The 26,012-nt window shown below is 45.1% G+C and overlaps 1 protein-coding gene across 2 annotated transcripts in view; it reads right to left on the bottom strand.

Moving 5' to 3' along the window:
- Ebf1 (EBF transcription factor 1) overlaps positions 1 to 25,794 on the bottom strand; it is a 386,748-nt gene extending 360,954 nt beyond the window's left edge. The window contains exons 1-5 of one of the 2 annotated variants that reach the window (XM_032913237.1): positions 25,640 to 25,794; positions 23,396 to 23,552; positions 22,743 to 22,806; positions 22,026 to 22,081; positions 11,003 to 11,076 (exon numbers count right to left, since the gene is read on the bottom strand). In XM_032913237.1, the coding sequence (XP_032769128.1) occupies positions 11,003 to 11,076; positions 22,026 to 22,081; positions 22,743 to 22,806; positions 23,396 to 23,552; positions 25,640 to 25,773 (485 nt within the window). In that variant the 5' untranslated portion in view covers positions 25,774 to 25,794. Of the gene's footprint in view, positions 1 to 11,002; positions 11,077 to 22,025; positions 22,082 to 22,742; positions 22,807 to 23,395; positions 23,553 to 24,703; positions 24,787 to 25,639 lie in introns of those variants that run through there. The other variant, XM_032913238.1, reaches the window with a different exon arrangement.
- Between the last annotated feature and the right edge of the window lie 218 nt (positions 25,795 to 26,012).

Raw genomic sequence — 26,012 nt, 5'->3', positions numbered from 1 at the left:
TCTTACATCTACCCAATGAGAATATTCAGGGCCGTGGGTGGATCAAACATTCTTCCCTCAAGAACACATTAATTGTGTGGAAGGCGTCAATGATACTGATGAGTGATCCCCCCCTCCCCAGTCATTCTGTATTAAATGGATTCTTTTTTCTTCTCTTTTTGATGGGTGGCACTTCCTTTAACCACAACCTTCTCAAAAAAAATCCCAGCACAGTGACTGTTTTGTTTGCCTTTGAACATTGTCTTGAGAGTAAAGATAATGACCCGTGATGATGCAAAAAAAGAAGAAAGTGAACAGAAAAAAGTGAAGAGTCCATTTTTCGTCCTCTAGCTTTGGTGGCCAGTGCTGGCAAAAATTGGGGACAATGGATCTGCTGGCTAGCACAACCCTGACTATCAACATTAGAATTCAGGAAGAACAGCCATGAGCAAAGGAAGCCCCATGATCCATATCCTATTTGGTTATGACCCTGAGACAGCCAGGTTAAAAAAAAAAATCCCACGGTGTTTCAAAAGAGTGAATAAAAAAAAGCATGTACTTCTCTTCTCTTTCAAGACAGGGTCTTATGTATCCGAGACCGCCCCTCAATCTTGCTATGTAGCCAAGGGTAACCTTGAACTTCTGACCTTCCTCCCTCCATCTCCTCAGTGCGAGGTGTGATTATAGGTATGTGCCCACTTTATACTATAGTGTTAGGGGCTGAACTAAGGGATTCATGTGATATACGACCCCCAGCTGAAAATGTCATGTTTGAAAAATTACCCACCCTCAGCTGAAAACTGTGCATCTGAAATACAATTGTAAGTAACAATTTGCCCCATGGCTGGTCTGCCCCCCAGGACTACACTGTGGAAAAGCATGCTTGATCAATGAGGAAGACTGGAAGATTACCCAGAAGCTAGACTCTTCTCCATACCATAAGTAAAATAAATACTTTTCTCCATCTCTCACATATATCCTAATGTACTCAAACACACACACACACACACACACACACACACACACAGACAGACAGAGACAGAGAGAGACAGAGAGAGACAGAGAGAGACAGAGAGAGAGACACAGAGAGAGACTAAATTAAGATATCTGCTGGAAACCACCAAACATTTTTCAGTACCTAGAAATTTTTACAAACATAGGAATTTTTTCACCAAAATTGAGACATCTTCCTCTCTTGACTGTGTCCCTGAGAGATGAATCAGCTTGGTGCTTTATCTTCAGAAGGCAATGGAAAAAATTGTATCGCTGTCCTCAAAGCCTTAGCTGAAAAACATTGTCTCCCCCATAACCTAATCAGTTTTCGATTCGGCGGAAACTTTTCTCTGGCCCTAAGTTCTAGTCTACTAATGTGTCACACTATGTGGCGGTAGGCCCAAGGTATCCGATCTAAGAGACCAATAAAGACACAGGGAAAGGAATGTAGGAGTTGGCGTCTGTGCAAAATAAATAACTACAAACTCAACTCCTAGGCCCAGCAGATTGGCTCAGCTAGTTAAGGTGCTTGTCACCAACACAGAAGACCTGAACTCAGTCATGATCCACGGGGCAGAAGGAGAAACCCTACCTCCTCAAATCATCCTCTGACAGCCATGTATGGACCATGATAGGCAAATATACATGCACACACACACACACAAAAAAAATGTATGAAATAGTATTTAAGAACCCAACGTAATTATCCCTGAGAACTGATCTCTTCTACCCTCATTCCGTCAACTTGTCAGGTTAGCGTCTCAATTAAGAATGACTGGATCCATAAGGTGAGGCAGTGTTTGTTCCCTGACCTCAGACTCCAAGTCTGAGAAGTCTGAACTATGTAAGGGAAGTGATGCCCAAAAGCATCCCGCTGACACAGACACAGACACACCACATTACCAGGTGGGTGAGAAGCCTGTTCTTCCTTCCTGGGAGAGAGAGAGAGAGAGAGAGAGAGAGAGAGAGAGAGAGAGAGAGAGAGAGAGAGAGAGAGAGAGAGAGAGAGAGAAATGTCCTCTGGGAACTCCTCCAGCTTGCTTAATGCTAACTATGGGCAAGGCCCATCCCTTGAGTCTATGGCTTCTCTTCCCTACCCATCATCACTGTCTCCAACAAGGTCACTTTTATTTATTTCTGGGAGTACTGCAAAGCCTCCCCTTGATCTTGCTGTCTCCACTTTGACTCCGTCTAATAGATCTGTCCCATCTCGCTGATCTTTTCACAATGTCCAGGGGGGCGGGCACATTTTGTTGTCTAAGACCTTTGAGCAGCTTCCCACTGCACTTTGAATAAATCCATGCTATGGCATCATGCCAGGCCACTGACCTGCCACCCTCTCTTGCCGTCTTGCCAAGCTCTGCCCTCGTGGGCCAGCTGTGATCCCTCCAACATGGCATGCTCCATCAGACCTCAGGTCCAGGCGAGCCTCTGATGGGCAGCTCCTCCTGCCCTTCCCTCTTCAGCCACACTCTCTTGCCTCTTAGAAGTCAGTGTGGATCCTCTGGTTTACCTGACATTTCACCCTTAATCTAAATTGGGCTGTTTTCCTCTTGGGCAGTTTCTACAGTGCAGCTCAACCTGGTACTTACGTTTTGAGGCATTTCGGTTGGCACTCCCCCCCACCCCCCGTCCCTATTACTTACCTAAAGCCACTAAAGCTGGAGCTAGACTATCACTTGTCTAAAGCTGGAGCTAGACTATCAGAGCTCAGGATTCAATGATTCTGTGAACAAATGACTGAATGACTGGATGAATGTTAATGGACAACTTTTTGAATAAGTATGCTGTACTGGGGAGACAGGACCGATAAAAAGTAATAATAAAGCTGACTCCCTAGACAGGCATTGTGTGCTCTATCTCACCGCACACACAAAAGCACCACCTCCAAGTATCACTCTTGGCCCCAGAGATGTCATTCGGCCTATGGGTGTACAGTCCTCATCTCTGCAGCCCAAATGCCCTGGTGAGGAACTAAACCAGGGCTATAGGCTGTGACTCCACGGTGCTCAAAAACGGGCAAGTGAAAAGGGCAGCCTGGAAATTAAATAGGCAGAGTCAAGAGGACAGAAGAAGGAAACAATGGAGGTCGCTACACACGTAGAAAGGGAAGTGTACACAAAATATTAAAACTAGCTTAAACGGGTTTCTGGATTTCAGGTCACACCGCCACACCGTATAGTCGGCATTCCCTGAAACACACCAACATCTACAATATCATCCCACTAAGATACAGAGAGAGTTAAGACGTGGTCGTGCACTGTCCCTCACAGGCTCCTAGGAGGTCTAAGTCTCTAGCGGGTCACTGTTTTTGGAGTTTCAAGAGGGTTTTTTTGAGGGCTAACTGGAGGAAGAATGTCTCTGGGGACACATGCTTAGGGTACCTTACTACAGCCATTCCTATATCCCCATCTCTGCTCCCTAGCCTTCAGGAGGTGACCAGCTTTCCTCCACCAAGCCCTGATGTCCTGCCTCATCGTGGGTCCTGCCTCACCGTGGGTCCAGAAGCAGAACGTGACCATCTACTGAACACTTTGAAAAATGAGCCGAAGGAAACCCTTCTGCCCCTGATTAGTTTTCAACAAGTATTTTATCCTACCAGTGAAAACTGACAGAGATGTGCAGAGACATGTGCACACACAATACATGCGCAGAGACATGTGTGCACATGCAACACCCGTGCAGATGAACCTGAAAGAACATGTGTGTGCACATGCGATACATGTGTGGATGCAGCTGGAAGTGCAAACGTGTGCATGTGCATCTATATTTGTGGAATTCTGTACGCTAGAAAGAATGAAGTTACAGCTGACACAGTTCCATGGAAGAAGTCTACATTATATTACGAGTTAAGAAATCAAGTTACAAAGTAGTGTGGACCCTAGGAGTCCACTTCTGGAAGAATGAGTGAAGGAGAAGGAAGAGAAGAAAGAAATGTTCACAAGTCTGGTGTATGTCCACAGTTCACTTCAGTCTCCACCGCTTAACGAAGCTCTGCAGTGGTTGGCCAAGCCAAAGCTCGGTAGCTTCTGCCTGGTTTCTTTGCGGCTTCCGCATTCACCTATATACTTCATCCATTATCTAATTTTATTATCTGGCTTTCCTGCTTAACTTTTACAAAGACAGATACCTAAACTCTTAGGCTCCCCTCTACCACCGCAGCAAAGGCAACTAAAAGAAGTTGGATTTCAAAAGTTGACTTGTGAATAAATTCCTGAGAACATTAAGGATTAATCTGGAAAAGCCTAGAAGAGACAGTGGAGGGAGGGAGGGGCATCCTTCATTTTTATCCCGGTGTTCTGCTTTGTGTTGTAAGGACACACCTCTACTAGAAGAAATAAAAAACGTCAATCTCAAGCAGGAAGAAGCTTTACTTATAGCTCTCTTGCATTTGTATTTACATCTTTACTTATTTATTTATCTCTGCGTGCAGGTACACACACGGCTCTGCATGCATGTGGAGATCGGAGGGCAACTTGCAAGAGTTGAGTCTTCCTTCCTACCACATGGGTTCCTAGGAATCAAACTCCAGTCTCAAGGTTGAAAAGATATCCACCAACCAGTAGCTTCCCAGAGCCAAGCAAAGGAAAGAACTGCCCTTCAGGTAGGGAATGGGAATTCCACAAGAAGAACAACAGAGCCAACTAATCTGGACCCTTAGGGGCTCTCGGAGACTGAACCACCAACCAAAGAGCATACAAGGGCTGGGCCCGGGCCTCCTGTCCATATGTAGCAGACATCGATCTTCACATTGGTCCCCCAACAACTGGAGTGAGGTTATTCCTAAAGCTGTTGCCTGTCTGTGGAACACATTCCCCTACATAGGCTACCTTGTCTGGCCTCAGCGAGAGAGGATGCCGCTATCCCTGCAGAGACTTGCTGTTCCAGGGTGGAGGCTTTAGTGGGGAGCCTCCACCCTCTCAGAGGAAAAGGGGAAGGAGAGGAACTGCTAAAGGAGGACTGGGAGAGGGATCATCTGGATGACCAAAGTAAATTAAAAAGTTAATAAAAATTAAAATGACTAAAATCTAGCAAACAAATAAATAGAGCTGCCCTTCAACCCTCTGACTGTCCATTGTTAAAATTCTTCCGCCTCAGCCTGACCTGACTCACTTCTTTCCACTAAAGTCAAACAAGGAGAGATGGGCACTGACCTCTGCTGTACCCAAGACAGGGAGCATTAACTGGGAGGGACAAGCCGAAAGAACAAATCACTGATGTCTAGGCAGAAGAGTGCTTCTGCTGAAGCAGCTTCATAAAGGACACAGGTGAAGCACTTAACAGGAAAAAGAACCATGCTGGTCAAAGCAAGCAGAGTGAGCATGCCTGAAGCCCCCATCCACTCGCATGGTGTCTCTCAGTCTTCTATCATCTGTGCCTGCATGGGCTCAGCACATGCCCCCTTCAGCAGCCATCTACTAAAGGGACTTGGATTTCGCTAATTTGATTTGATCAAGATCCCCCCAAAAAGGCAGGCAAGTGCCTGCTTTGCATCCCTTTTTAATCTGTAACCCAAAGGACAGGACAACCATGTGGCCAGTCACAGCAGTAGGTCCCCCCACACCTGGTGTGGGCTGTGTGCACTGGAGACTCTAAACAGCAACCTTTTCACCAGCAGGACCATGTATCTCCCACCGCACACTTGGGGAAAAGGCAGATTTAGGAGTCCCTCCCCTAGCAGTCTAACACAGGTGGCAGATTTCTAGTGAGCTGAATCACAAGTTCATAAATCAGGGCAGGAAACATCTGAATGCTCCCTAGCCTTGGAGTCTGCAGATTCTCATCTCAAGCACTGTAAGTAGAGCCTCTTGCCACTGGAGACAAGGGTCATTTGGGCAGTGGGGTGGGAACAATTAAGAACTGAAGAGGAGAGTGGGTAATGGGGGGGTGAGGGTGTGTCTGGGAGAGGAGTGAGGGAGGACTTTGATCTTGATATAGAGCAAGTGAATAAATAAATAAATAAATAAATAAATAAATAAATAAATAAATAAATAAATACAAGAAAAAGGAGTATTGTTACATAGCTCTGATTGGGCCAGAACTCACTATCCAACACAGGCTAGCCTCCAGCTTACAGAGAATGCCTCTGCCTCCTGCCTCTGCCTCTGCCTCTGCCTCTGCCTCTGCCTGCCTCTGCCTCTGCCTCTGCCTCTGCCTCTGCCTCTGCCTCTGCCCTGCCTCTGCCTCTGCCTCTGCCTCTGCCTCTGCCCTGCCTCTGCCTCTGCCTCTGCCTCTGCCTCTGCCTCCTGGGTGCAAGGAATTACAGAAAAGTGCAACTACTCCCTGCTAAACTGGACATTCCAGTAAAAATTAAGATTTCTACCCTACTCATCCTAAGTGGCTAGAGAATGAGCTATGTGAATTACCAGGACAGTCTGATTAATACCTACAAAGGGGATAAATTCTGAAGAAATTTGCTAACACTGACTCCATTCTCTCACACCTAAAGTTACCTGTCTTCAGAGCACTCAACCCTCAAATGCTCAATCCTGTAGTCTCTCTGACAGGCACTCTTGGCCTTGTGTACTACTGGGGTTAAGATCTGGTACTTGTCTCTCCTGGTTGGTTCGCTCCACGTTTGCAAGCATTGTGTAGCTTTCCTTCATTTCTCTAGAGTTCGTTTCCTCCCTGTATTCTTACCGGAACAGTGACCAGCACGTCGTGCCATAAGGGCCTATAAACACCGAGATGCGCCTCAGGTACTACATGGCTGTACTCCCTGAGTCACCAGCGACCTGGGCCTTTTTTTCTTTGTGTTTCATCAGCCCTAAAATCTCCTGTGGTTGATTTCCCCCTATATGCTCAAAGTTCTTCCTAACTCTACAGTGTGACCTTCTCATTCAATATGATCGTTCCTCTCAAGAACACAATCATCGAGTCCTCTCTTCTTATTCTGAATTCCCAACCCCATCCTCCACAGAGCCTCAGTCCTTTCCTTTGAAAAGCAGAGCCTGAAGCTGATTGTCTTTGACCAAGTCCCTCTTCCCAGCTCCAGGCCACAAGTCTGCTCAGCTGTAAACCTCCACAGAACAACTCTGCTTAGACCACAAACACTTCTTTATGCAACCTCTAAAATCCCTCTCCCATCCACAGGTAGGATCTGTCTACAAATATCTGCTCCCCCTTGCCATCAACAGAGTCCTTTACCCCAAATCACGTCACATCAAACCCTTTACCCTGTGAAGTCTAATTAACTGCTTAAAGCCTCCAACTTCAAGCTTTCCTACTATGGCATGACATTTTCTCACTCTAAATTCCACCAGGCTTTTGCACATAGTAGGTACTAAAAAATAAAGACACATAATCCCCACAACTGTAGCGAACCGGGCACATTCAGGTTTTCACAGGCACTAAACCTCCCTTCGATGCTTTCTTACCAACAAAGTACCAAATACTTGGCCAGGCACAGATAAGTTCTCCACTACTGGTTCTATTAATACCACTTCAAATCATAACAGTCTTTCTGTTCTGACTCTGTGGGGAGCATCGGGGTAAGAATTTATAGGGACTACGGCATTTAACCTTTGTTACTACCCTGTGAGGTGGCGTTAAAAATCCCACTTCACAAGTGGGACAGCTGAAGCATGGGGTAAACTGAGTCACTTCCTGCCCTTTAAAGGGCTCGGCTGAATAAAGACAGAGAGTAAGGTATCATTGTAAGGACAGGGAGTGTTATGGAGTTAAAAGCACCCGGTACTCTGGGCTTACAGGGGTTTATGACTTGGGCCAAGGGCCAGAGGTGCTTCCCTGGAAAAGCCACACATAGGTGAGTGTCTGAAGGAGGAAATTGGACTAAACCTGGAAACAAGTAATGGAAAGAAAAAAAAAAACCCTATCACATAAACAGGCTAGCCTTGAGAGTTTCACGGTTCTTTCACAAAATGAAATAAGCAAGAAGCTTCCTTAGGAGGGTGCCTCTGGTCTGTGGTCTCCCTGGGTACTGGAAAGGAGGAATGCCTATTGCCTGCTGCCTGCAGGGGTACCAAGTCCCCCTACTAAGCTGAGTTCTTGGGTTTCATTTGTGTTGAAACACTGAAATTAGGGTACTCATACAAGCAAACCCCTTATAGAATCCTACTCTTAAAAAAAATAAATAAAAAGATTCATAGAGCTATGTTATCTGTAGAACTTCACCACCACCACCACCCGTGATGGGTGTGATAGATTCCAAGGCTCCCAAAGGCAGAGCTTCTCTCATAATGTTACAGAAGTGCTCTGCATCTCCAAATCAAAGAGGGTTTGTCTCCGAGTGTCAATAATTATAAACTAATGATGGTAATTCCTTCAGCCATCTCGAACAATGGGGTCACCTTCTCCACAAAACACAATGGATTTTTTTTTCTCTTTCTCCTCCTCCTCCTCCTCCTCCTCCTCCTCCTCCTCCCCCTTCTTAATTTACAGCACCTGAGACAGGACTGTCCCTTGCTTATCTCTTCCTTCTCCCTTCCATTTGGCTGTAATGAACAGAATGCACCAAGCCCTTTTCTTGGGGATCGAAATTCTGTCTCCCTCCATCATAGGCAGCGTACTGTAAGCGTACAGCTTCTGTGACATCCACGCAAAGTTTTATTGTGCCGTTAGCTTTGATCGAAAGCACTGCGGAAAGTTGTTTAGAAATTAAATATCTAAAACAAGCTATTTTAAAATCCAGGGCCTTCACTATTTCACGTCTGCAATGAAGAAATTTCATCTTGGGGAGAGCAAGCTGTCTTTCACACCATATGGCTAATGGTGGTGCATAGCAATTAGCCAGGCTGATTAATGGCGAACAGACTCTAATTTTATGCTTATAATTGAGGCTGCATTTGCACCCCTGGTGCAAATTCAGCACATCCCAACTTCCACTTACAACAGGCAAGAAATCAAGAGAAATAGGACGGTATGGAAAGTGAGAATTTTTTTTTCCTAAAGCCCCCTAAAGAGCATCAGATTTGCAATTTAAAAGACTGTTAGCCACACAATAGATGACAGGTTTGTGTAATGGGGTCAGGGTAGCCCGTAAACAAACAGTACCCCTTCCACATCTATAGGCAGCCCGGGAAAGCAGTAATCTGTAACATTAGCAAGATGACATTTGGAATATGGCTTTCCCCCTCTTAGCCACGCGGTACAAACAGCAGTCATTTGCCTTCCGTGGCTTGAGAATTTTATTTTATATTTTATTTTATTTATTTATTTTATTATTTTTTTTTTTTTGCTATTTTTATGTTTCTGAAAAATAGAGAGAACGTCGGCAGTAAAGCACACCAACCAGCATAATAAAGCACTTTGGACCAATGAATTTTAAAAACAAGGAAAATATAAACTGCATTAATGGGGGGAGGGGGCTGTGCATGAGAGGCATAATATATCTCTAAGTAGTTCAAGAATAGAATTCTCTCCAGCATAATCCAAACATATGCAGATACGAAATGCAAATCGATGATGTATAGATAGCGCTTGGCCTGTTCGAGGGGATCCATCTTCCTGTTTCCTGTTTTGCTACAGTCATACGCAGCTCTACAGGGAGAGTTCAGTCTAATGGCATGTTAACGGTCGATGGCTAAAGTAATGGAGGGATGGTTGGGGAAAGAGTAACACAGACAAGGTTATGTTTCCACCGCTTTCCAGAACAGATTTTGCTCCTTTCCTTCTAGAACGGTGGGGCTCAGCTAGGTTACACCCAGTTCATCCACACGGGCTAAAACTAACTTCTTCCCTGCAATGAAGGAATCCCACACCGTTTGGGAGTGTTCTGCTACTGTCTTAATGAAGAAAAACAACCTGGTTTTTGGAATAATTAACAGGTTTTACAAATCACTGAAGTGAAAAACGTGTGAAACTCTTGTATATCTTAGAACTATAAATCAGACATATTTTTTTAAAAGAGGGGGAAAAAAACAGGACTTTTATAGAAACAAATGTTAATATTTGGGATTTCACTCAGAAAACACACAAAGCCCTTTCGAGTCTCTTTCCACCTGTAGAGTTGTGGATTTTTTTGCCCCAAGAATCCACAAGCAGCCAGTGAGGGCCAACCATGCCGAGAGGGCAGCTGAAGACCCATGCAGCCTGGTCAATGACATTCAGCAGCCAAACACACTTTGTGCCCGGGAGAGCCTGCTCAGCTAACAAAGCAATTAGGAGCCCTCCTCTGATGGCAAGTGGCATCTCCCAGCTTTGTCCAATTACTTGGGAGATGTTGGAAGCCAAACGCTGGGTTATTTTACAAGAAATAAGAGCATAAGTTAAAAGGCTGCCCCCTTGTCCCTCTCCAGTGCAGGTCTGGCTGAGGCCACGGATGGGGACTGTGTTCTCAGATGCCACTTCAGCATGATCACAGCAGAAAGTGAAGAGACTCATCGGTGAGGAACATGATGTCGTCTCTTTCTCACTATCCTTCCCCAAAACCCCAAAGCTCACTACCCCTAAGAAATGTTAGCTTCATGTTCAGATATATACAGGATAACTAAAAAAAAAATCCACAAGGAGAAAAGGGAGAGAGAGAGAGAGAGAGAGAGAGAGAGAGAGAGAGAGAGAGAGAGAGAGAGAGGAGATCAGAGAGAGAGAGAAAATGAGGCTCAGGTATCAGGGGGGGGTGTAAGAACTCAAAGGAGGAAGTGTAACTTTCAAGTTGACCCAAACAGAAGCCTCTGCTGACTTCAAGAGAACTCATGTTTTACTAAGCGTGCAGTTGAGCGCAAATGTCACCAAAAAGGAGGTTGTACTCGATTTGACTCCACTGGGAAGGATGAGGGAGAGTGCCACTCAGTGACCATGAACCGTGAGGTATCAAAAAACGCAAACCGATGTCTTCCGAGATGAAATGTAATGACTGAGAACCGCCGTGTGATCCTTGACAGGACTGCACGTGTCTAAGAATTCTTCTAGACGCTTTACCGAAAGCAAAAGGAGCATACGCCCCACCCCCACCCCCGGGGGAGCTGATTTCACCTAGGTTTGTGATCCAAATTCATCTTTACCTCGATGATGATGATGATGAGAGAGAGAGAGAGAGAGAGAGAGAGAGAGAGAGAGAGAGAGGTCTTACCTGCACATGATCTCGTGTGTGAGCAGTACTCGGCACATTTCCGGGTTCTTGTCTTGGCCTTCGTACACTATGGCCTGAAAGTAAAGGCATGCTTTTAGCTAAAAATAGAAGCAAGTACCAGAGGGTTCCGTGTAACAGTCCAGTTCTTCACCACCTTGCCCCTGCTGGGGGCCAATTAACTTTTAGGAGCAAAAAACCTTACTGGCCTGATTATTTCAGGACACATTGCTCAGGACCCGGCCCAGATCGAGTGGAGTGGGATATGATCCTCTCCGCCCTATCGGCCACCTCATTATGCACATCTTTGGACCAGAGCATGTGCTGGGCATCTGTTGTCAAGACAACCATGGTTCTCTTCTCAATACAGAATAAAAATAAGTCTAATCAATAGAGAGGGAAGCTCCAGAAGGCTGAAGAAGCTGCAGTATTTTGTATTTCAAATATAGAGGGGCCTGTGGGTTGTTTGATCAGCCAGCCGGGTACACTTGCTTTCCACACCGCTCCCAGCCCCCCACATTTAGCGTTCCACTGGCGAGTGAGTAGCAGGAAGCAAGTTTGGGAAAAGCTATGCGTCTATGCACCGACTACGTCATTTCTGAAGCGATTCAATCAGGGAAAACCCCTCTTCCTACCGAGAGGCTGAAAGCTAGTGCTGTTGCAGGGTGTACACCCGCCCAGATGGGAACCCTTGCCAGCATATGCTGTGTGGGGGTTTGAAATCACAGAGTCAGCTCCCTGAGCAGAGAATTACATCTCACTCTCAAAATCTGGATTCCCTCAACCACCATCCTCGGGTGCTCTGCTCCCTTTTCTTCTTTTGCAACACAATCAACATTTTGCCTTGGGATACCCATCAAGTTCCCCAAGCTTGCCATGGTTCTACAGGTTACTACCCCAGCCAAAGAGATACACAAAACGTCATTGGTAGACCCGGGGCTCTGCATCAGCATACATTTAACTCACTTAACACTGTATCACTGCATAATACTAATGTAACACAGCTTCAAATTGTTAATAAAATTACTTTCACACATTCACAGAACCCTCAGTTTCTTGGTGACAAAACTATTTAAATTAACCAGAGATTATTCGTACTGTTATGTGGTGCAGAAAAGTACTTCTGTGCTTAACTCGCCATACGCACTATGTATGGTTTTGAACTTGGAGACAGAACCACGGTGACCTAAGACCCAGTGTAGACAGATCCGTGGGTCGTGACCTGATTATAGTATCTAAGCACAGAGCAGAGTAAACTTTACAACAAATTAAAAAGGAAGAAAAAGTGGTTAGGCAAAAAAAAAGGGGGGGGGAGAAAAGAAAGAAAAAGCACATTTCTCTAACATTGGCCCATCAAAACTATCTTCTATGACTAGCTCATCATAACCTTGTATTTAAAAAAGTAAACTTGTTTTTACTTTAACTGTAGAATTCTAAAATGGTTGAAAGAATATATTTAGAAGTCCAGGATAGAATATTCATTACCCAGATTCCTCAAATGTTTGCGCTTTACTCTAAATTTGTTTCCTATTTTTCTCTTTCTCCTAAATCACTTTTTAGCAAATTGCAGATATATCCTCAATATATCTGCATGCATTTCCTGAAAACCAGGCTTTTTCATGCATAATCACAGCACAATTATCTAAATCAGAAAATTAGCATTGATACAATAGAATAATCTAATCTCCAGACCTTATTGAGATTTACCAATTACCTAATAATGTCCTTTACAGCGAAAGAAAATCCTGTACTAATCACCGCGCTCAGCTGTCCTGCCGACTTCCATTCCGAATATCCTCCAGTCACTGTGGGGCATGGCATTGGCACTGATGAGAACACAGGCCACTTACTTTGTAGAATACCCTTCTGTCTGGGTTCTATTCTGGTTCTCCAGCTCATATGGAAGTCTTAGACGGCAAGGCAGGACAACAGCACACAGTGATGCTGAATTCCCTCTGAACCAGGTTCTACCCATCCACAAGTTTATTAACAGCATTCGTTCTAACCATTTGCTCAGAGCGATGCCCACCGTCTACCAGTGACCACAGGCTAGCTTTTCACAATAGAATGTCGTAGTCCACCCCTTATTAGTCATTCAGAACTGTTGTCTGGGGCAATGACTTGCACTATGTTAACGTCCTACTATGTGTCAAATCTCTAGTCACTAGTTTTAGTGTGACTCTTCCTTCATTCTTGTTATAGTTATTTATCATATTGGGAGGGTGTGCACTACTGTGTGTGAGTGTTTGTATGTGAGAGTATATGTGTGTGTAGGTTTGTGTGTGTGTGTGTGTGTGTGTGTTGTGTATGTGCGTGTGTGTGCATGTGTGTATAGGTCAGAGAACAAATTTCAGGAGTTGGTTCTCTCTTCCCATCATGTGGAGATCGGAATTGAGCTCAGGTCTCCAGGCTTGCTCAGCAAGCCCCATTACCTTCTGAGCCTTCTTGCTGGCCCTTTCGCCAATATCTTAAACGACTTCTTCAAAGGCCCCAAAAGTTGCTTTATCCAAGAAAATGCATTAATTAAAAATATTCTGGAAACCAAACATTGAAGCAAGCAAGGTGGCTCATCAAATAAAGACGCCTGCCAAAAAGCCTAAGGGCCCAAGTTCAATTCCTGCGACTTACACTGTGGAAGGAAAGAACCGATGATTGTCCTTTGACCTCCACACATACGCTATGGAGTGCACATACATGAGCGTGTAGGTGCACTTAAGCACACACAAGCTAAATAATAAATAATTTTAATATTTTTAAAAACATAGATGTGTCTCTTCTATTTCCTACAATCGCTGTTTAAAAAAAAATTCAAGAAAGGAAGAAAGAAAACACAGTAAATTACTGATTAGCTCTCAAGCATAGTGCTGGAAAAAAAAATTCAAGTGACGCGTTTCTGCTAGCTCCCATTGTCACTACATTGGCTCTATGTTCTCCTGAAACTCTGCATAGCCTCTGCTGCAGCTCCAGCGTTTGCCTTGCTGCTAAAATAATAATAGTAATAGTAACAATAACAACAATAATAGTAACTCAATAAGTCAGTCTACAGGTCTGGAGAACTTTTCTGTGCTGGAGCAGGGAGGTGGCAGAGGAGACGAAATGACATGATTTGGGGGGACATGGCAGGCATATCAGTTACATAAGATCTCGGTTTGGAACTTTCTAGAGGAGATAAACATTACTATTACCAAGGCTGCTAGTTGAAATGAATGAGGCCACAATAATACCCAGTTAATAATACGCTTCAAAGCAAATCCACTGAGGACTCCCCCAGGCAATGGATGACAGGGACTCCCAGAAGTCCTGTGTTTTCTCCTTGGTAACTGAACATCACTTGTTAAAGGCCCAGCCCCTCCATAATACATCTCTTTACCAGATACTGAGTTGCCGCTTTGCTTCTGGCGGTGGAGTCAAAACAGAGAATCTTTCTCCAAGTCGAGCATAGAAAAATGAAACCAAGAGTTTGGATTTGCTCAGAAATAATTAAGAACTCTGGGGAGATCTGGAATCGGAGGTTTCTGCCCTCCCTCTCTCTCTCCCTCTCCCTCTGCCTTCCGTCTCCCTGCGCCTGGATAGAATAAGAAGGGTTCTCGAGGCACAGGGGGTAGAAAAAGAAGTACCTGCTTCTGGGGAATTCTGCAGTAAAATAGAGTGGAGTCTACCATGGGATAGGAAGGGTAAAATTCCTGCCCCTAGAGTAAACCGCACTGTCGAGTTAAGGGAGCAAGCTTCCCTTAAACACACATGCATGCATGCATGTACATACACAAGAGAGAGAAAATATTGGTCCAGAGGTGAGTGTTTAGATGGGACCAAGCGTAGGTAGATATGATAGATTTATTTGGGTGGCTCCAGTATCATGGTAACTTTAAGACAGACTCTCCCCCAATCCCACCCCCCACTGCTTCAAAGTTCCCACTCCAGCTTGCCCCCCTACTAAAAGCATCTCTACTGTGTACATTTAGCACGCACAGCAAGACTGCCTCACAGTTGAGCAAATCCAGACGTTAAACACCACCCCCAAGGGTAGGCATCTTCTAATGCCAATTTTGGAGGACAGGGGGCTTCAGCTTCTCTCCCTAATTTAAATGTATGCTTCTGTGGGGTTTGAGGCGAGATGGTTGAGGTTGGATCAGCTGGGAGATCCCAGGGGCATATAAACAGCCTTGACTATTTTAAGTGAAACCATTTTAATAGACAGCTGGCTTAGGATGCAGACAATGGAGCCCTGAGAAGAAGGCTTATTGTCATCCTCCACAGTAAATCATGCGTCTGCTCACTGGGAGGAAGGTGGTCTGCTGAGAAAGCAACAAGGACAACACCGGCTTAAATAAATCAATGTGTTTATCAGAAGTGTGGATGGGGGAGCTGCCACTCAGACGGGAGGGAGAGGGAGAGAAATTATAAAAATGCATTATTGAAATAGATCCATCGAGGGTGAATCAAGTTGAGCTTTATCACCATAGAAATAATAATATAATATATATGTGTGTATATATATATGTATATATATATATATATATATATATATATATATATATATAATCAAGTAGAAAATGCTGTTTACATTAACCCTGCCAAGGGCAAACAAACACCTCAAGGCCATAGGGATGCTTGGACAGAAAGAAACGTAAAACAATAAACAGAAGTAACTTCACCTCAACTTTCAAAACCTATGCTACTCAAGAGACAAGTTGTCCAAAGCGGTCATATTTGGAGACCCAACTTTCTGATAGGTCAGTAGTTCCTCTCTCTGAATGTCAGCCCCTAACAGAAAGTAACAAGCAAGCAGAAACGAATGCCTGTTCTTGTTTTCTGAATCATATTGTGTGTGTGTGCATGTGTCTATGTATGTGTGTGCGTGCATGTGTGATATATATTAACTAAAGAAGAAAACCTGGGCATTGACAAAACCTTCATACCCTTGAAGAACAACAGTTTCGTTGTCCGAAAGAGAAAATTCCATTCGTTTTAACTGCTTAATTAATTATATGTCAACATGGGCAAGTCTTAGAAAATCAATCCCTGTACCACGCCTGCCTCAGTTACCACTGTTTTAAAAGTCATCCCTAGGTTTTCAAAAATATTGCTGAGTCTTAAAATCTCACTGAGACTTCTTACTTCAGGGTAGAGACCACACAGCCAAACGTGGGGGTTGGGGGGACACACGGGGATCACACTTCAATGGGATGCCCACAGAAGTTCACAGAATTGAGCTTGCTTTCTTTTGTTTACTTTTCAGATAGTTTTAACTCCTTCTGTCCCAGGCCACACTCAAGGGAGCAATGAGAAGGCACATTTTTCTCATTAGGAATTTGTCCCCGATTTGCAATAAGGGGGGAGGGGGAGGGAAGGAGAAGGAAGAGGAGAGGTAACAGAAACTTGAATTTCCCACATAAATCAAAACAATAACCCTGAAAATGATACTTCTATTTCTGAAAACAAAACAAAAAGCAAAGTCTATTTGTCACCTCAGAGAAAGGGCCATAAATATAAAAAAAAAACAGCCTTCTTCAACCAAAAGAGGAGTACCTTCCAAATATGAACTAAGGATGATAGCAAATTACTAAGAATTCAGCTAATCAAAAGGCAATAATGATGTCTATAGTATCAATACACTGTACAGTAATGACTACATTCACCCACCATGTTCCACTGCCTTTCATTAAAATACATATATATAAAATAAAAGAGTGCTACGTAATATAGTCCAGTTTCCAGTAGGTGAAAGAACCCTAGTTAAAAAAATTAAGCCATGCCAAAGAAAACACCACAAACCTGGCATTCCATAAACAATTGTGTCACGCAGCAATCTAACATTAATAGGAGAGTAAAAAATCAAAACTCATTTTGCCTCAAGTAGCAACTTGGCTACTGGCGGACAAATTGCGAAGATGTAATTTCAGCTCTGCAGCTAAGCAGGCCTGTTTTCAGAACTGAGTGAGGCAAGATATCAGATTCACTGTGCTGCTCAGTTACACCACAGCCCCGACTAAAAGGCAAGCACGTTCCCAGCGCAGGGGGACTTTCTGTTACATCCCTTCTGTCTGGAAGATCTCGAAGCCCTTATATTATTCAAATGCCCTAGGGTTGGGTGGGGACTAAATACCTCAAATAATTCCATAGGACATTTTTTTTCCCCTAGAAGTAATAAACGATCTTCTACATAGATAGTTACTGCATTTACTGCGTTAGTAGATACAATTGACTTTGTCAACTCAGCCAGGCAGGAATGATAAAATCATAAAAATAGCTAGTTTATTATATATTTAATATATGCCAATCACTGTTCTAAGGTCTTAAGATCTATTTAATTTCCACAGCAGAACTTTGAGTTGGGCGCAACCATTTTTCCCATTTGTTTGATTCTAAATTCATACATACTTTTTCATTCCTCGCCAAAACCCAATCTTCCCTGCTCCAAAACCTATGTCAACAATTCACGCATGCCCACGTCCTAACAGTCGTCATCCCCAGTAAGAAACACACAGATAGCGGGCTGTCTGTACAGCCATATGAGTTCGATAAATGCATCCCGACTAATATGTTCGTTTTTAATGCTGTTCAAACATTCACATGGAAACAGCTCTAGCGTAAATATCCCCGAACAAATGGCTGTATATTATCCAGGAGGGAGCAGTTGGGCCGCCAGACTGGGGAAGTACTAGGCCATCTGGCTCCGGCGAGCTCTCCAAAACCATCAGCTTTGTTTTCACCCCCAGACTCCAAACAACACATTTTCCAGTGTGATGAGTTTACATTTTCCCAAACACAGGTCCTGATCATGCATAAAAATTCCAAACTTCTTCATTCCTCTATGTGCAAGGAAATTTAAATCACCTGCGTTTTCTGACATGTTACCGAAGGAGACAGAAAGCTGTTGAAATCTAGCCCCTGACATAAACCTGCTCTGTCCTCTCTTGTTTGACTCCCTGGGTATATGAAAGAGCCTCTCTGCTGGCCTGGTAAATTCCTTAGGAACTTATAGATACGTCGAAAAAAGAAAAACAAAATAGTGTCTATCACCAAATGAGCTGAAAGAGTAGTTAATCAAACCTATGCAGCCATGGTAGAATATAATGATATAACCAATGAGGGTAAAGTTAAAGCAGCAACTTTAAGGGCTGGGAACCTCTGAATAAATACAGAAAGAAACAGATCTGACACCCTTCACGTTTACTGTCCCTGCGCCCCCCCATTGTATCAGCACTGTTCACAGCCCTGCACCCACCCCACCTTTAAACCAATACATACAAACGTGCGGTGACTTCTGTTTGCCCTTCACAAAAATAAATAAATGAAATAAGGGGGGGGGGCGGAGAAACACTTTGGCTTGGGGGCAGGGAATGTGAGGTTGGGTTTCTTTTCTTTACTAAGTGTCACTAGGAAACACTCACTCTTAAAGCAAACTAGCGTAAGAAATGAGCTGGTTCGGCGTGTATTAACTACTTAAGGACAGATCTCTCTCGATCTCTCTCTCTCTCTCTCTCTCTCCCTCTCTCTCTCTCTCTCTCTCTCCCTCTCTCCCCCTCTCAATGAATGAACCACAGAGGACATCGCATCTCAAATCACACATGCAAAGCTGAAGTGAGACAGGTTAAACCTCAGGCCTCCCTAACTGGGTCCACGAGAGCTTCTGCAGTTGACACTGCTTCTGGATGCATTAGCCATAAACTTCTGGATCCTAAGGGCTTCTGCCTGCTCACTAATAGAATACCAAAAACAGCAACAACACAAAAACAATCTATTTTTAGGCCAGCTAAACTTGGTTTTCTCGAACAACCCTTCCCAAAAGCAAGACATTTCTTTTCTGGCCGAACGGGTTTTGATTTGGTTGTCGCTCTGTTTTGTTTTGCTCAAACTTTTATATTTTATACCCCATGTTTTACAAAAGAAAAAAAAGGGGGGATACGGAGAGGGAATCTCAGAGCCTTCTGTATTCGCTCCTAATGAGATTCCATAGTACTACTACAGAGTAGGGCCCAAAATTAGGAATCCTTCCTCCAAATAGTCTAATGAGACACTTTAGGAAGGTGTGAAACACTGTGTCATCCTCAGACATCTGGGTTGATTGAGTGCATTTCTGTCTGGCCTCCGTGTCGCTGCTAGATGTACTCAAAATGAGGAACAGCCTGGGCAGCTGTAGCCCAGCCACTCTTGCGTGGGACTGGCTGACGATTCCGTCTGAATGTTAACCCCAGCTTGTGAGTCAAGGGTACGACATCACGTGCGCAAAGGCACGTGTCTATTCACAGGAGGGGTAGTAGTAGGGTCACCAAACAACGGAGACAAGATTTCACGGTGGCCAGGTACTCCTTCCACCAGCTCTGGTGTCCTTAGACCTTGACAGTTGTACTCTGCTCCACACTCTGAATATCAAAATCTGAAATGCATCAGGAAGCCCTTCGCAGAGGGCAACGGGCCACTGTCTATAGCTACATAGAACCAACACTTTTAGAAGGTTTAAGTCAGACTGAGCGTTTAATTACCACAGAGTAATTTCAAACTACTGGGAGATCACTCCTGGAGCTGAGTGTAAACATGACCCCCCCCCCCCCCGCAGCTAAGAAAATACAGCTTCCGGGATCTCTATCTGCCTTTTTGGAGTGCATGATATTAACTGAGCCCATAAGAGGGTTACCTACTTCTAAAACTTTGGCAGCCTGGACTCAAAGGACAAGCAACTGGATACTGAACACAGATTACCTTTCAAAGTGAAAGTTATAGAAAGGGCGGGTACCCAATCACCATGAAAGCAGATGGAGACATCTTAAACTGTCTTTTGTCTTGATACTTTTACACCAACTTAGATAACTGTTAATTTTTTTTTTCAGATTGCTCCTGGCTAGAATATATAACTACATGTATTTATAACTTAAACTTACATATATGGCAAATGTCTTTCTCATACCTGTTATTTTTTATTTTTATTTTTTTTATTTTATATTTTTTTAAAGGAACCATTTCCCCTCTCTCCCTCCCCCATGGAATTTATGATGCTGTCATAAAGATACCTTCAGCTGTAGCTTAAAAAAAAAAAAACTCTATGGCCCTGTTAGTAAAATGTTTGTCATATTGCTTTATATTTTTTAAAAAAAATTCCTTCCACTGTTCTCATATGAGAGAGTTTGTTGATAAGAATCAATTCTTAGTAGCAATATTTGCTTAGGGAGGTAGGAATTAAAGTTTTGGGGAGATTTAAATCAAACAGAAACAATCTCTCCAAACTTATTGCAACTTTATGCTCCTTGGAGTAGAGCAACTCATAGCTCTCGGCCTGCACTTGCAGTGGTCAACGCTACATAAACACATCGACTCTGTACAGTTGTTGGTGTAGCTGTCCTTTCTCTTAAAAAGTAAGTCCTAATAAATACGTGTGGAGTAGGGGTTAAAGTTCATTCTTTTCCCTCTGGCTTCCCTGTTTTCACTCCTCTCTGACGAGAAGGACAAGAAATGACACCCATCGTATCAAAAGCTGTTTTTGAAAAACCAAATTCCATCTAATATATTTTGTTTTGATATCAGAAAACATTTTTAAAAAAACACTAAATCAAGTTTTTTTGTGTGTGTTTCTGTTCAGGAAAAAAAAAAAAACCAAAAGTTCAGTGTCCAAAGGAGAGAGAATTACTCTATGTAGCAATCAAAAGAATTCAAGAGAATAACTGTAGCTAGAACAATAAATGGGAATTTACTCTGAGCTGTCAACTAAGAAATAAACACAGTCTTCCAGGGGCAAAAATACGTAAGGGAAATAACACGATAGCAATTTTAGACACTTATTACTTTAAAAATATACTTCCTGTCCATAATTCCATATATTTTATTTGCATTACAATATAAACATGATAATCAACATGAGCTGTGATTAAATGCTTCTTGTTAAGATTTCCGACTCCCAACAGCTTATTAATGTGTACTATGCACATTATAGCCAGGCAGATCTAAAGCTATTTTCAATTATCCATGAACACCCTAATTCCAAACTTTCTAAGCCAGTGAAGGAAGAACACCCTTCCTTGTTTTGAAAGGAATATTTAAAATGTCAATCAAATAAACACATTTCAACCCTGCGATAAATTACTGTTTGCTGTACAAGAGATAACTTTTCCTTTTGTTTGGAATTCTCCCCCCCTCAATAAAGCCATCTTCTCTTTTTCTGTTACTTCAACTAACTAACCAGCTACTTCATTCTGAAACTATACTTTTTCTTAAAATCAAGAAGGGGGATAGATTTAAAAAAAAAAAAAAAAACCTTCCTGTGCCTCATTAAAATGTCAAGCCTCACTTCCAACTCGGCTCATAATTGTATCTTTTAAAACATAACTCAACCTTAATGTATACTGCCTGACACTGTGTGTTGGCAAGCTTAAGAAAATGCTGTCTGTGTACCTTTAAGACAGAAAGCTAGCTAGCTCTTGTTCCCTGGCTTACAGCCAAACTTGGAGGCCAAAGCAGGAGGGTTTTTTTTTTTTTTTTTTTTCAAATATCCTTGAACAACTGTAGGCTCCCACTTCCAACACTACCTTCCAATACCATCGCCTTTAAGAAAAAAAAAATCTGTGCAGAGTTCATTTGCAAATTCCAACAGCTTCATTTCTAGAGAAGCCAGAATTACCTCTCCCCAACTCCCCACCCCCAAACCAATTCCTCAGGCCTGAGCCTTGGGGGAGACCTGGCTGGTTTGCGTTTCGAGAGTTCAGTCCATACGGCCACCCCGGAGGGGGTTGTCTCTAGGGCTCTTTTTGCTTCCCCTAGGACTCCTTGGCCAAGCCAGAGGAAGTTCAGGCCTTTTTCCTTCTCTCAGCACCCCAGGTTTTAATCGCCAGGCCTGGCTTTCCCAGGGAGACAGTGAGCCTCGAGCAGAAATGGTCTGGGAAGCCTGCGCTGCAACAACTTTGCCAGGGCCACCCTGGCTTAGAGAGTTTGCGTCCCAGTCATCTTTCAGTAGCTCAACCAGCTTTTGAACTGCAGCAAATTTGGTGACCCGAGAGTCGTCCGTCCCCTCCGTGTGGAATTTTAAGAAACTTACTTGTTTTGTCATGGAGTCGATGAGGCGCACGTAGAAATCCTGTTCAGTCCTTATCCCTGGGGGTGGAGGGAGGAAGGAAAATTAAGAGAGGGGATAAGCCCTGAAAGAAAAGAGAACTCCACAATACACATAACAATAGCAACAAACAAAAACTGCACACAGTGGGGTCCAAGGCCAAGGGGAACTCCCGCTGTCCTGAAAGGGGCGAGCCAAGACGGTCCTTCCCAGAATCCAGAAAGGATCTGCGGGCCTACTCCCTTAGAAGCAAGCCTCCTCCAAGCACTGGAGCTAGAAAAGAGGGAAACCCCTCAACCTGGCCATTCTTCATCCCCCAGGCTAGAGTAACTCTGAAGCCGCCTGGATCCATCAGGAGCACCTCCACTCCTACCCTCCCACTCCCACCCCCAAAAATAACCCGAAGAGCCATGAGACCTGGAAATTTGGCCGAACAACACAGGCCTCAAGAAGGGGAGAAAGAAGACAAGCGAGTGTCTTGTCAGGGAAAAGTGGCCTCTGGTCAGCCCTGGACTGACCAAGCCGCCCTCTGCCTCCTCAGGTGAGAAACTTCTAGAATGAAATTTCGGAGAGGCCTGTTCACCTGGAGGGTGGCTGACGGCTGAGCTTCGCTGGGGGGCTTTCGTCCACCTGGAGCTCCGTGAGCCCCCTGCCCTGACCCTGAGCCCCAGGGTGCTGGCACCGACCCGACAGGAGCCTCACCATTGCTGTAGAGGAGCTGGAGCCGGTAGTGGATCCCATTATTGGTCTTTTCGCTGTTGGCTTCCTGGTTTGCAGCAAGGCCCAAAGACACAAGAGACGAGGAAAGAGGTCTCCGTGAGCGAGTGCACCAACTTCAAGGCAACTTTTCCCAAATGGGACCCCCCCAAATCCTGTAAAGCCAGCCAGCCCCAGTAGCAACAGAAATTGTGGCAAACTTAATCTTTTCTCCACAGTCATCCCGAACTGCTTTCTTTCTACCATTCCAGAAATTTCTGTGAGGTGCACATGGGTGAGACTCTTCCCAGAGCCTGGGGACTGCAGCCTGGGCCATCTGAGGCAAGCAATGCAGATCTGATAGTTCGAGCGAGCACACCCCTAGGCTCCCAGGGCTAGAGTGAAGTAGGGTTCCGTTCATTTTCCCTGGAATCTCTCCAGTTCTGGGGGCTCCATGTTAACTTTCTGGAGCAGGACCTTGTGTCCCAGGAGCCTGGATTCGTCCAGGACGGGAAGTAGCTGGAGGCGAGGGGGCGGGGGTGGGGGGGCTCTCACAGGAGTGTGAGCAAAGCTTTGCCCACACATGGAGGCGGCTTCTAAGGAGCCTGGGCCTTCTCTCTGAGCCCGGGACTACTGGGGACTGCGCTGCGCCCACTTACTTTTTCCTTCTCCACGAACCCCACAAAGGCCGTCCTCTCAATCTCCACGGGCTGGCCCTGTCTGTCGTAGAGGGCCAGGACGAAGTGGAAGAAGTTGGATTTCCGCAGGTTAGAAGGCGGCTGCTTCTCAAAGTGAGCCCGGGCCAGACCCACCCCGCTGCGACCAAAGACGCAGAGTTAGATGGCTAAGCCAGACTGTGTCCCGCACCCCTCTGTCACCCAGGACACGCGAGCGAACCCCCCAACACCCACCTTCTCTGCTCCCAAAACATCTCCTGGGCTCCTTCCATGACCCATCAGGAGCTCTAGCGCGGCTGACGAACCGCACAAATGTCACTCATGCCCCTGTCCTCCCCTACCAGAGACAGCGGGTCATCAGAACTCAGAGGTGGAAAGTTTTGTTTGGGTTTGGGTAGGGAGATGAAACGCTACAATCTTTACTCCACTGGAAGCGCACTGCGTGGAGAGGAAACGTGACCGTGGGTGAAGCGAAAGGGGGTTAAAGAGAAAGTGCGCAGTTTACTACTTCGAAGGCCAGGGCGTGGGAATGGGTTCCAACTACGCCTCCAAATCTCGCAAGTAAGTGGGCAGGTGGAAATGCATGCAGGGATGCTAGGCTGCTCGCTGCAGCAGCCACCCTCCAGGAAATTCCCTGGCCTCCGCCAGCTGCCGGTAGCCGGCCTCAGCACGCTAATTTTCTACACAAACACAAGCAAGGGGAGAAGGGTCCCAGATTGGGACTCGCGGCTATTAGAAATGATCGATCGCCATTGGAAAGGGAACGGGGGCGTTCTGTTTTACTGTTGTAGGTGGCTGTTGTTGTTTGGTTTAATTGTTTAATGAAAGACCTGTCTTGACAAAGTTTTGCCATTCTGAAAAATCATCCTCACACATTGCAGAAACTCAAAGGGCCAAGGCTGCTTGGCTGAGAAGATCCGTCTGGGACTGGGGACTGAAGATTGGGGTGCCCGGGAACACCACAATGTCAGCCCAAACTGCAGGACACTGGCGGGCAACACACACACACACACACACACAAACACACACACACACACACACACACACACACACACTTTCGCTTCCAGCCTAGTTACCCAATTCACTCTCACTACCAACCACTCCCAACCCTGTGCTCAGCGGGATGGAAACAGGACAGTTGTCCCTAGTCCTTGCCCCCCCCCAAAAAAAAACTGGAAAGATGGAATTACTCTCCCTTCTCCCTCTGCACCCTATATGTCTAATGGGGCCTGGGCCCACAAACTTTTCCCTAAGCCCAGCTGGTGGCCAAGAATGAAAAGAGCAAGGTACCATTTCTCACTTGGGACCAGGAGCCCCTGGACAGGGCACTGGGTGTGTCCAGGGAAGTTCCTCAAGTTGGCCTCCAAGAGCATGGCTTCCAAGCCACTCAGTGTAGGGTCTGGAGAGTGGGAGAGGGACTGGAGGAGGCCAAGGTGACGGGGATGAGAAAGGCTTTTAGGAGATGTGAGAATTAAAGTTGGAAATCACTACTCTACAGGCAGACTGAGAAAAGCTGAAGGCTAAGGAGTGGAGAGAGGGGAGAGTAAAGAACCAGATAGGAGAAGTAAGAAGACTACAAGGAGAGAAATGGGGAGAGAATAGAGGGAGGAGACAGCCGGGTGAGGAAAGAGTAAAGAAAAAAGAAGGGTGAAACTGAGAAGGAAGGAAAGAGAAAAAGAGTGAGGAAGGACAAGGAAAAATTAAAGAAGGTAGAAAAAAGAAAGGAAAGATAGGGAGAAAGGAAAGAAATGTGAAACGAAATGGAAAGGAAGAAAGAAAGGGGAGAGAAGAAAATTAAGAAAAAAGAGAAGAGAGAAGGAACGGGGAAAGGGAAAGAACTGAAGAGAAATTAAGGAAGCGAAGGGAAGGGAAGGAAAAGGGGAAAATATATAGCCACCCAGAAAAGAAACAAGCGGTCAGAAAAGCGCAGCTATCCAACACCGTGCTGCAGAGACGCCTCTTCTGGGTTAAAACAAAACGAAAACACTCGCAGATGGGGCTGCGGAAAGTGCCGGCAAAGCTTGGGCTCGGCTCCCTCCGGCAGCTCGCTGTTCTCTGGCCAACGGCGAGGAGTGCTGCGCAGCCGGGGAGCGCGGAGCCCAGGCGGCGAGCGCAGCGCAGCGGCAGACGCACTCGCGTGGCCCGGCCCCGGGTAGCGGCGCCGCGGTCTCCGGGCTCTCCCGCTAGCCGGCGGCCTCTCCTCCACGGTCCCCCAGCGGTACCCACCTCTGCGCCGCTGTGTTGGCGTCCAGCACCCCGGCGCCCTGCATCCACGTCCGCACCGCGTTCATGCCGCTGCCCAGCGGCTCTTCCTTCATACTGCTTCCACTCCGTTGGATGCTTTCCTGGATCCCAAACATGAAAACAACCTTTTCTTGTGGAAAATCTCCTCCCCTTTGAAAATATTAAAAAAAAAAAAAAAAAAAAAAAAAAAAACTCCAACCACAGATTTTTTTTTTGAGTCGATGAAACTCGCGCTACATCAAGGCGGGCTGAAAAGCAAAATTTTTAAAAATGTAAACCTTCGCTCAAAACTGAGCGATAACAAGGAGGGGGGGCGAGGGAAAAAAAAAAGAAAGGGAAAATCCAACGAAAAGAC

The sequence above is a fragment of the Rattus rattus genome, chromosome 9, assembly GCF_011064425.1.
Source record: "Rattus rattus isolate New Zealand chromosome 9, Rrattus_CSIRO_v1, whole genome shotgun sequence".
In the NCBI taxonomy this organism is placed as follows: Eukaryota; Metazoa; Chordata; class Mammalia; order Rodentia; family Muridae; genus Rattus; species Rattus rattus.
This window is presented reverse-complemented; position numbering and strand designations above follow the sequence as displayed.